The sequence below is a fragment of the Ochotona curzoniae genome, unplaced genomic scaffold, assembly GCF_017591425.1.
Source record: "Ochotona curzoniae isolate NIBS_2020 unplaced genomic scaffold, NIBS_Ocur_1.0 patch216, whole genome shotgun sequence".
Classification (NCBI taxonomy): domain Eukaryota; kingdom Metazoa; phylum Chordata; class Mammalia; order Lagomorpha; family Ochotonidae; genus Ochotona; species Ochotona curzoniae.
The window spans coordinates 765193-776463 of NW_024466769.1; the positions used below are offsets into that span (position 1 = coordinate 765193).

The 11271-nt window shown below is 53.5% G+C and overlaps 1 protein-coding gene across 3 annotated transcripts; it reads left to right on the forward strand.

Moving 5' to 3' along the window:
* Positions 1 to 2728: 2728 nt before the first annotated feature.
* LOC121166744 (WD repeat-containing protein 13) lies at positions 2729 to 10283 on the forward strand. 3 transcript variants are annotated; one of them, XM_040996017.1, is made up of 10 exons: positions 2729 to 2788; positions 3544 to 3623; positions 4176 to 4416; positions 5320 to 5429; positions 5587 to 5717; positions 6341 to 6648; positions 7417 to 7597; positions 7709 to 7850; positions 9556 to 9674; positions 9971 to 10283. In XM_040996017.1, the coding sequence occupies exons 2-10, from the start codon at positions 3583 to 3585 to the stop codon at positions 10153 to 10155; spliced, it is 1458 nt and encodes a 485-aa protein (XP_040851951.1). In that variant the 5' UTR covers positions 2729 to 2788; positions 3544 to 3582; the 3' UTR covers positions 10156 to 10283. The 3 variants fall into 3 exon arrangements, with proteins under 3 accessions (XP_040851951.1, XP_040851952.1, XP_040851953.1); XM_040996019.1 differs by lacking the exon at positions 2729 to 2788 and adding an exon at positions 3111 to 3195; XM_040996018.1 differs by lacking the exon at positions 2729 to 2788 and having other exon boundaries at positions 3071 to 3623.
* The last annotated feature ends 988 nt before the right edge of the window (positions 10284 to 11271 follow it).

The following is an 11271-nucleotide window of genomic DNA, read 5'->3' on the forward strand; positions in this document are numbered from 1 at the left end:
CTGGCCAACCATATAGGAGACCTAAATTGAGTTCTGAGAACCTGGCGTCAGCCTGGTCTGATCCTGGCTATTGTGGGCATTTGAAGAGTAAACCAGTAGATGAGAGATTTCTCTCTCTGCCTTCCAAAAACTAAATTAAAATTTAAATAACATATGAAAATCATAAAAATAACAATGCAATAAGAGATTTCATGTCAATAGTGAGACAATAATGCATCTAGGAGCCCCTCCCCCCCTTTTTGTTAGGATTTATTTTTCATTGGAAAGGGAGATTTACAGAGAGGAGAGAGAGAAAATCTTGCATCCACTGGTTCACTCCCAAAATGGTTGCAACGACTACAGCTGAGCTAATGCAAAGCTAGGAGCCAGCAGTCCTTCCAGGTCTCCCACGTGGGTGCAGGGTCCCAAGGCTTTGGGCCGTCCTCCACTGCTTTCCCAGGCCACAGGCAGGGAGCGGGAAGTATGGGATCCCAGCACATGCAGACAGAGAATTAGTAACTGAGTCATCATGCTGGTCCTCTGGGGCATCTTTTCTGCGAGTTCCTCCCATCATGCTTCTCTGGAAGCAGGGGATGGAATGAATGGGACAGGACTACGTCCAGGGAGGGGAGAAATGGATAGAAATGGTATGCATCATGTGTTTTATCTAAGCAAAATTAATAAACAATCATGGAAATAAATTCAGTGCTGATCACAAACATGGGACCAATTAAGTGTCATTTCCTGGTCTTCAGATTTCCTCACCTGTAAAATGAGGAAAACAGTAGGCCCCACAACATTCCATTATTAAAATTAGATGAATTGGAGCTGGCACTGTGCCTCCAACCGTGAGGGAGGCATCTCTAGTTCTGGCTGCTCCACTCTGACCCAGCTCCCTGCTAATGTGCCTGGGAAAGCCGCAGACGATGGCCCAAGTCCTTGGGGTCCTGAACCCATGTAGGAGACCTGGAAGAAGCTCCTGGAGTCTTGGTTAGGACCTATCCAGATCCAGCCATTGCTGCCTTTTGAAGAGTGAGCCAGAATGTGGAAAATCTCTGTCTCTCCTTCTATATCTGTAAATCTGCCTTCCCAGTAAAAATTAGATAGATTAATACATATAAATCACTTTGTCTAGTGCGCCGTGTATTATCCAATCAACATTTAGTGGTTCTTGCTGAGATTACACATTTCACTCTCTAGCAAACATATTACAGCAGGGTACTTAATATGAAAAGATGATGGGCCCAGCGGCGTGGCCTAGCAGCTAAAGTCCTCGCCTTGAACGCCCGGGATCCCATATGGGCACAGGTTCTAATCCCGGCAGCTCCACTTCCCATCCAGCTCCCTGCTTGTGGCCTGGGAAAGCAGTCGAGGACGGCCCAAAGCTTTGGGACCCTGCATCCATGTGGAATACCCGGAAGAAGTTCCTGGTTCCCGGCTTCAGATCAGCACAGCACCAGCCGTTGCGCTCACTTGGGGAGTGAATCATCAGACGGAAGATCTTCCTCTCTGTCTTTCCCCCTCTCTGTATATCCGACTTTCCAATAAATAAATAAATCTTAAAAAAAGAAAAGATGATGACAATTACATGCTCAAGGGGGACGTAAAGTTATTCTGCCACAAGGTGTATATTTTTGTTGAAACACACAAAAAAGGATAATAACATTTTGGATATATCTCCTCATTTCATTAACACCTTAGTTCATTGTCTTATGCAAACAGTGCAAAAGACGCAGTCATTTGGTGTAGTGCTTAAGATTAAGATAGCTACTTGGAGCGCATGCATCCCATATTAGAGTGCCTGCGTTGAGGACCAGGCTGTGCTTCCAATTCCGGCTTCCTGTTAATGTGCATCCTGGGAGGCAGCAGTGATGGCTCAAGTTCTTGTACTTCTGCCCCCCCCCACGTGGGAGACACTGATTGAGTTCCCCATTGCCTGGCTTTACCTTAACTGCCCCAGCTGATGTGAGAGTTTGGGAAGTGAGTTAGCAAATGATCTCTCTCTCCCTTCCTCCCTTTTTCTCTTTCAAATTAAAAATACTACTACTAATAAAATAAACATAGCATACAAACTAAGTTTTGGGGCTGGCATGGTGGTTGAACATGGTTAGTCTCCTCCTGGCAGCCACGAGCAGCCCATATTTGAGTCTCAACTGTGCCACTTCCCATCCACCTCCCTGCTTGTGGCCTGGGAAAGCAGTTCCAGGATGGCTCAAAGCCTTGGGACCCTGCACCCACGTGGGAGACCTGGAAGAGCTCCTGGATCCTGGCTTCAGATAGGCTCAATTGCACTAATTGTGGCCATTTCAGGAGTGAACCAACAGAAGACCTGTCATTCACTGTAAATCTGCCTCCCTTCTAATAATAATAATAATAATAATAGTAATAATAACAACAACTAAAAAAAGGAGGAAACAGTTTGCTCATAAGCCAAGCCGACCTAAGCAAAACAAAACTAAGCTTTAAAATTTTTGTCAGAAAATGTCGTCCAGTTACAAGCCATTCAACTTTGTGTCCCAATCTTTTCAATTTTGTGTGCTGGCGATGTTAAGGTGAACAGTTTGAGCGACAGCTTCCTGTTCAAGGTGAAACTAAGCTTCGAACAGCCTACTTGGATCCAAACCGCAAAGCCTGTCCTGAGTTAGTATTTCTGCGCCTATAGAGACAAGCCTCCAGCCCCGTGGGGGCATGGGAACCCAACCACTCCCGGTTACACCCACACAACCGACACTTATCCTGGGAGTGTCCGGAGGCCCGCCAGTCAGTCACTCCGGAACTGAAGAGCTTTCCAAGGGTTTCGGCGTCCACGGTGATATTTTATTCTATTATTTAGTCTTGCTTGACTAAGAGCCTACTCTTGCATTATTCTTTCAAAAGTCTGTTTTTGTTTGTCTCTGTTTCTGAAAGTCGTATTTCTGATTTGTAATGAGTAATGAACTGGCTCACCCAGGTAAAAACTGTCATTCAGGAGAGGGTCCGCCCGAGGGGTGGAGTCTCAGTCCCGGGGCCGGCGCTACTGTCCCTCAGTGCGCGTGCGGGACTCCCACGCCCGGCGAAGGGCTCCTATCGATGCACTCTGCACTCGGCAGCTCTTTCTGGTAGCAGGCAGCCATCTTGTCTGGAGCCTGACAGAGGAAGAAGCGAGACCGAAGAAACGGGTGACAGTGGTCTCCAGGCCGCCCCGGGGGGCCTCAAGAGCCGGAGGCAGCCCCGGAGGTGGTCCTCGATCCTGGGCTATTCTCTTGGACCCGAGAAGGGAAGGCGGAGGGCGGCGGGGGGTCAGAAGAGCGGGGACTGTCAAACAAAAATTGCTGGGTGGGGGAAGGGGGCGTTGCTATGGCGACCCGGAGGGGCGGGGTCAGGTCTGAATCGGGGCTGTGAGCCACCTCGGGCTCTGTCTAGGCAGGGTAGTTCAGGGGTGATGACCATGGTAACAGTCGGGTGGGATTTCGTGACATGCCAGCTTCACGGGACTCCGTTTCTATGGCAACTGTCATTTGGCGGAACGGGCAGAACTAGAGCTCTTCGCCTGGGACGCTGACATTCCAGGCATTTCTCCTGCAGGCTTCCGCGGGCTGACACGCCAGAGGAGGAGACCGGGGAATGGCCGCGGTGTGGCAGCAAGTATTAGCAGTGGATGCGAGGTGAGGCGCAGGGTCGGAGCACCTGGGAGTGGCATTTACTCTGGTGCATGCGGAATAGTGATAAGTGGGAAGCTGGGAGAACTTATTCTAGTGCATGTGAAATAGTGATAAGTGAGAAGTGGCTGTGTGGGCTTGCTCGATGGAAGCTTGCCCTGTGGCAGGGTATGGGGGCATGCTCAGAAGGTAGCTGGAGAGGGTTCCCACAGCATGCTGGGAAAGTGCAATCTGATGTGGGTATGGGCAAAGCAACTAAGCCTCTGGGCGGGGAGGATGCAGCTGGGACGTCATTGCCCTGCCAGTGTTACTATTGGTACTACTCATGCTCACGTCATCACCACCTGACACTAACAACCCACTCTCCATTGCCATGGCAGTTTAACTTGCTGGTGTATACTGATTCAGTCACCCTGTCCTGACTCCAGCAGAGATTGACCTTGTACCATAAACATGAACACCCTGACCCCAGTCACACTTTTGTTCTACCTTGTCCCTTGAACTGATCAAGTCCCTGTGGTCTGTGCCTGCGGTCCACCCTGCCACCTGACCTCACAGGTACAACGCATACCGCACACCAACGTTCCCACAGTTTCGGACCCAGTATATCCGCCGGCGCAGCCAGCTGCTCCGGGAGAATGCCAAAGCTGGGCATCCCCCAGCCCTGCGTAGGCAGTACCTGAGGCTGAGGGGACAGCTGTTAGGCCAGCGCTACGGACCCCTCTCTGAGCCAGGCAGTGCCCGTGCTTACAGCAACAGCATCATCCGCAGCAGCCGCACTACCCTTGACCGCATGGAGGTGAGCTCGTTAAACACGTTGCTAGCCACGTGTCCCACATAGGTCCCATCCCACCCATGGACTTTTTAAAGATTTAGTCTGTTCATTTGATGGGCAGAAAGAGGGATAGAGACAGAAGTCTTCCGTCCATTAGTTTACTTTCCAAATGGCCGCAAGAGCTAGGGCTGGGCCAGGCTGAATGAAGCCTGGAGCCTAGAACTCCATCCCAGTTTCTCACAGTCTGCGGCAGAGGCCCAAGCACCGGGCCGTCTTCTGGGGCTTTCCCAAGTGCAATAGCAGGGACTAGATCAGAAGTGCAGCAGCTGGGACTCAAACCAGTGCTTCGTATGGGTTCCTAGTGTCATCACTGAGAGCTTAACTCATTATACCACAGTGCTGGCCCCCAGTCCGTGGACGATGTGCACAAGGCACTGTCCCAGCCCCTCAGCGCCAGTAGAGGATTGAGACAGAATACCTCCCAAAAGTCAGTATACAGCAAACATGGTAAACAGTAAATAAGAGAAGTGGGTGAATAAGTGTTAAAAGCCACATAAGCTACAATGGCTCATAGTGACATGTGTTAAGCTAGAAAACTAACGTGGACTTGGGAGATGAAAAAGAAGCAGTGCAAGAAGTAGAGGGAAGCTGTTTTCAGTGGGATGAGGAGGGACGATGGCCTAGAGGAGGTGACAGTTGAAACTTGAGTGAGGTACAACAGAGGCCAGTGGCTTTCCCAGGAGAACATGTTCTTTCTGTGTTCAGAATATTGATCTGCCCAGCAGGGAAAGTGGTAAGAGAGGCACCACAGGAAGGCAGGGGAGGTGATAGGGCATGTGGGTAAGAAGGGACCAGGTTGTAGCTATTTGGAAAGCTCCAGAACTCAGGTGTTGGAGATGAGCCCATCCTTGACCTATCCCTTTGCAGGACTTTGAGGATGACCCCCGGGCCCTGGGAGCCCGCGGGCACCGCCGCTCCGTCAGTCGTGGCTCCTACCAGTTACAGGCACAGATGAACCGTGCTACCTATGAGGACAGGTAGGCCCCGGAGGCAGCTGAGGGCCAGGCTGGCGGGACGAGCCGGGGAGGGGGGTGTTGAGTGGGGAGGGTGTTGTGGAGAAGACAGGGACCCTGAAAGAGTGGTAGGCCTAACGTACTTCCTTCCTGTCACTGTCCACTTCCTCCTGGGGCCCAGGCCCCCTGGCAGTGTGGTACCCACATCAGCAGCAGAAGCCAGTCGGGCCATGGCTGGGGACACGTCACTGAGTGAGAACTACGCCTTTGCTGGCATGTACCATGTTTTTGACCAGCACGTGGATGAGGCAGGTAAGCTGGGGAGGGCGGGCAGGGCATTACTGTGCAGCTACCCAAACCGTGACCACCACTCAATGCATTCTTTTCCAGAATGCAAGCCCCTGGCGCCCCTCCGAGGCAGGCAGTAGCATCTGTAGAGCCTTTTTGCAGCCCTCTGCGGAAGTGGCCTCCAGGGCCCGAGTGCTTGGTTGTGCACCATAAAGGGCCCGAGGAGTGCACAGAGCACTGTGGCCACAGGCTGACGGGGTTCCTGAAGCGCTGGGAAGAGTTCAAAGCTGTGCTGATGAGCAGTGCCCCCTCAGAGGAGGGCAGAAGGGGATCCGGAGAAGCATGGGTCTTTGCAGGCTGTCGAGGCCCTGGTGATTGTCAGGGGCTTGTGAAGACAGAGGGACTTGCACACGTGGCACGTGGCTTTTGCAATCTGCGAAGTACCTGCTGAGGTTGGAGGGAGCTTTCGGGAGAGGACCCTGTGGGGCAGCAGTTCCCTGTGCCAACCAAGGAAGGTATCTTGCTGAGGCTACTGTGCTTGTGCAGGGAGAGCACAGCCCCGCCCCCTGCACAGCCACAGAGCATGTTAGAGATGCAAAGTATCCAGTGAGTGTGCTGACTGCCACAACTGCTCCTTGACATTGCAGTCCCAAGGGTGCGCTTCGCCAACGACGACCGACACCGACTGGCCTGCTGCTCACTGGACGGCAGCATCTCCCTGTGCCAGCTGGTACCCGCCCCACCCACCGTGCTCCGTGTGCTGCGGGGCCATACCCGCGGGGTCTCCGACTTTGCCTGGTCCCTCTCCAATGACATCCTTGTGTCCACCTCACTCGATGCCACCATGCGCATCTGGGCCTCTGAGGATGGTCGCTGCATCCGGGAAATCCCTGACCCCGATGGCGCTGAACTGCTCTGCTGCACCTTCCAGCCCGTCAACAACAACCTCACTGTGGTCAGGCTCTAGGGCGCCCGTTCACCCCAGGGCAGCGGAGACTAAGGGGGGATGGCCTGGGGAATCTAGAAAGCTTCCCCCACACACACACCCATTCCTGCCACGCAGGTCCAGCCCGCTGTGGGCAGAGGGGAGGGAAACAGGCCAAGATGGTGTGGGGATGGGGAGATCAAGTGTTGGTTTGGGATGACCTTGCCTTGGGAGACTCCAGGGAGGGGGGCAGGGACCCCTTTGGCCCCTCTGGCTGTAGTCCTATAGTGTTGGCCAAGCAGGGGCTTATCCTGGGGAGCATGGTGCAAAGGCTGGCACATCATCTAGTGCACCAGCCCCAAGTCCCATTGTGGTCCAGTTGCAGGACAGACGGCTCGGAGAGCTGGGGAGGAAAATGCAGGGTGTGCTCGCCTTTCTTGAGGCGGGCGTGCTGATGCATAGGGGGACCAACTACAGGCAAGCTGCTGCTCACAGGGCCATGGGCTGGGCAACACTTGAATGGAAGGGCTTTTCCATTCTTTTCCAACTGTAAGGCCACCAACCAAGAGGCAGCATGATGGCTCCGAGGCCCCTTTGTGACATAAGCCACTGTCCCCAGAGGGGCTGGCTAGGGAGAAATGAATGCCTCAGTCACCTTCTGGTCTACGTGCCACATGCCCACTGTGATTAAATTCTAGTAGAGAGCTACCAGTGCCACCTGCCAGAGCACCACTATGATCAGACTCAGGGAGGGACTGGCTGGGAGCAGGATGATGGGCTGTTGTGTTCCATCCACAGGTGGGGAATGCCAAGCACAATGTGCATGTTGTGAACATCTCCACGGGCAAGAAAGTGAAGGGTGGCTCCAGCAAGCTGACAGGCCGCGTCCTCGCTCTGTCCTTTGATGCCCCTGGCCGGCTGCTCTGGGCGGGTGATGACCGTGGCAGCGTCTTCTCTTTCCTCTTCGACATGGCCACAGGTAGGCGGACAACAGGCCTGCGCCTTGACACACTTTGCTGCTCGCCCCTGCCCACGCTCTCAGAGCACAGCGGTGGCCCTTCCCTTTGCCTTTTCTTCTCTTCCCTTTCAGGGAAGCTGACCAAGGCCAAGCGACTGGTGGTGCATGAGGGCAGCCCCGTGACCAGCATCTCCGCCCGCTCCTGGGTCAGCCGTGAGGCCCGTGACCCCTCGTTGCTCATCAACACTTGCCTCAACAAGCTGCTGCTCTACAGGTGTGTCCCTGTCAGCCACCATGTGGTAGAGGCCCACCTCCTCCATCAGACTAGGACAAGAGCCTGCCTCCTGCAGCACAGGCATTTCGCCGAGGCTATATGCCCAGTCCCCTCTTCACATGACAATGAGGATTACGTGTCATTAGTAGCAGTAGTCCTAGCAGTAGCAAGCACCTGTACAGCAGTTGCTATGCTATGGCCAGGCCCTCCCCCCCTTTTTTAAATAAAGATTTATTTATTTTTATTGGAAAGGCAGAGTTACAGAGAGAAGGAGATACAGAAAGAGCTTCTGTCCGCTAGTTCACTCCAGGTGGCCACAGTGGCTGGAGCTGAGCTGATCCGAAGTCAGGAGCCAAGAGCTTCTGCCAGGTCTCCCACACAGGTGCAGGGTTCTAGGGCTTTGGGCCATCCTCGACTGATTTCCTTGGCCACAAGCAGGGAGCTGGATGGGAAGTGGAGCAGCCAGGACACGGACCAACACCCATATGGGATCCCTGTGTATGCAGGGCGAGGATTTACCTACTGAGCCAACACACCAGGCCCTTTTTAAGCACTTTCTCATATCACCTTATTGCATCCTTATAACAACCAATTGTACATATTGCTACCAGCTCCCTTATATAATTAAGCAAACAGGCATAGATTAGCCAATAATCCCCTTGAGGCTCAGACCCAGTTTCCTTCCTTCATTTATTTCCTTCCTCCCTCCATCCCTTCCATCCAACCTTCCTTTTTTCCTTCCCTTCTCCCTCGTTCTTTTCTCCTTCCCTCCCTTCTTTTCTCTCTTCCTCTTTCCCTTCTACTCCCTTTCCCGCCCCTCCTTTGTTCTCCCTGTTTTGGTTTTCTTTGCGGGAGGAGGTGTGGCTTACTTTCAGGACTCACACCTGCTTCTTACCACATGAAGGCCTCAGGTCGAGCCACACAGTGGAATGACATGGAACAATTTCACAAACCCATGTGCTGGCCCTACTGAGGGCCAGCAATTTTGAAATTCTGGGGTGGAAAGTTCCTGCCTGGCTTGAAAAACCACTGCCCAGAAGGTTACAGCTCACTATACCTTGTTCCTTTGGTTCTCCTTTTCCAAATGTAACCATCCATCTGTCTGCTTTGTCAATTTAAGCATGCTTGCTTCCCACAGGCTGCGGTCTTGTATCTAAGGAGAGGGAGACCTCCCGCACATACACATCAGCTCAATGGCCTTGTGCTTGGCCCGTATGTGGATGGGGAAGGGGAGGTATGGTGAAGAAAAAAAAAAGAAAAGCAATCTAATAAAATTTGAGTCCTTGGTCCTTGCCCACTCCTCCCCACAATCCCCGCCATGCCCCATTCTTCCCTCCCACCACAGGGGATTCTGCCTTCCAGCCTTTGTCATGCTGTGGAGGGAGGGAAGCCTTGGCCCAGCTGCCTGGAACCATAGCACCAGGGCCTTGTTACAGTGAACACAACTGTGCTGTGTTCAGCTCTTTCATTCACCCTGCAGATCAGCCCCACTCTGCAGAGGCTCCCATGGGTGTCTCAGAACCTGCATACACTCATCCAGGTACCCACACATAGAGGTTTAAGCCCTCATCTCCACACACTGCATTTGATGAGCAAGGCAGAGAACTCAAGCACTCCGGTGGGGATACAGGCATGCTCAATACTGGGCCCGCTTCTGGGGCTGAGGCCACGAGCCCTGACCGCCACTCTGTCTGTCATCCTGCAGGGTGGTGGACAACGAGGGGACCCTACAGCTGAAGAGGAGCTTCCCCATTGAGCAGAGTTCCCACCCTGTGCGCAGTATCTTCTGCCCACTCATGTCCTTTCGTCAGGGAGCCTGTGTGGGTGAGTATGCAGGACAGAGAGTGGGTGGTGCTGGGCAGCGGGGGACAAGCAGGGACCAGGACTGGTAGCAACCTTGATGATGCCCTTTTCCACCTGGGCTTCAAAGACAGCCTCCTGCTGGGGACTCATAAACCTCACAGGGAGCAGTGTGAGAGCTCAGCTCGGAGACCTCACATACCCTGGGCCTAGAGAAGCCATGCTGGGGCTTGGCACCTCAGCTGCCTCAGGGACTACCCCACCCCCGGCCCCAGGGAACTCCAGTGCTTCCTGACAGCCTCTCCTTCTCACCCGGACAGTGACGGGCAGTGAGGACATGTGCGTGCACTTCTTTGACGTGGAACGGGCGGCCAAGGCTGCCGTCAACAAGCTTCAGGGCCACAGCGCGCCCGTGCTTGACGTCAGCTTCAACTGCGACGAGAGCCTGCTGGCCTCCAGTGATGCCAGGGGCATGGTCATCGTCTGGAGGCGGGAGCAGAAGTAGGGTTGTGCTCGGCCCTGCTCCTGTCCCCGCCACCAGCTTTGTGTTGTGAATAAAGTGTCTGTGGTGGTGGTGAGGACCAGCTCCCGGGTGTCCCGGGAGGCAGCACTGCAGAGCCCACAGCTCCAGGAGCCAAGGGGAATGGGGTCCATCGTCTGATTCATGTCTTCCCACGGTGATGTGTCCATTCATCCATTCAACAAGCACTTAGCAAATGTCCACTGTGTCCCAGAGCTTCTCCACAGCTGTGTGTTCTGCAAGCACTGCCGAACACCGAAACGGTGTGCCAGGAAGCCTTCTGGGTAGTGGCGATGTGGTGGGATCTGCAGCCCCGTGGAGACAACAGCAGACAGAATTACAGTAACATCAGCATTTTTTTTTTTTTACTTTATGATGGTATGAAAGTGCACCCATGCAGCCATTCTGTTCCTCAGTTTCAATACAGTATTCGACACATGCCTGAGCTACTCAGCACTTTTATATTATATTCAAATAGGCCACGGTAGAGGATTCTGCCCATCTGTGGGCTCCTCAAGTGTTCTCAGTGTGCATGAGCTTGGTGCAATCAAGCCAGCGGGTGGTGGGGATTAAATGGAGCTTTACGCTATTGTCAGCTCCCTGTGGGTCCATCAGGACACAGCCTCTCCAGGGGACAGGAGAAGCCGAATGGAGCAGGTCAGCTAAAGGTGAGTGGTGTCAGCACAAGGTGGACTGAGGAGACAGGCTGGCAACAGTAGTATGGGTAGTGGGTGATGACCTCAGGGAAACCTGTCCTGACAGGCTGACATTTAAACAAAGACCTGAATGAAGTGAGAGGCAGCCACAGTGTGTGAGGAAGAACATTCTAGACAGAGGGGCTGAGTCAGTGGGGCTGGAGAGTGTCCACAGTGTGGTCGTGGAAGCCAGAGTGTGATGGTGAGGTTAGATGGGCCAGATGCCGCAGGGCTTCGAGGGCCACCACCAACACTTTGGCTTTCAGTTTCTTGAGTAGAGGAGACTTCACTAAGCAGCTTTGAGCAGAGATGGGATGGGATGGGATCTGGTTCCAGCAGGCTCCCTCTGGCTGCTGTGAAGACAGGGCACAGCAGTCCCGGGTGGTAGCAGGGGCCAGTGAGGAGA

Bases quoted from the DNA above. Each gene is read 5' to 3' on its own strand.
- LOC121166744 (XM_040996017.1), top strand. From the start codon at position 3,583: ATGGCCGCGGTGTGGCAGCAAGTATTAGCAGTGGATGCGAG. The intron at 5,430-5,586 runs GTAGGCCCCGGA...CCTGGGGCCCAG, and splicing joins CGTGCTACCTATGAGGACAG to GCCCCCTGGCAGTGTGGTAC. The intron at 7,851-9,555 runs GTGTGTCCCTGT...GTCATCCTGCAG, and splicing joins AACAAGCTGCTGCTCTACAG to GGTGGTGGACAACGAGGGGA.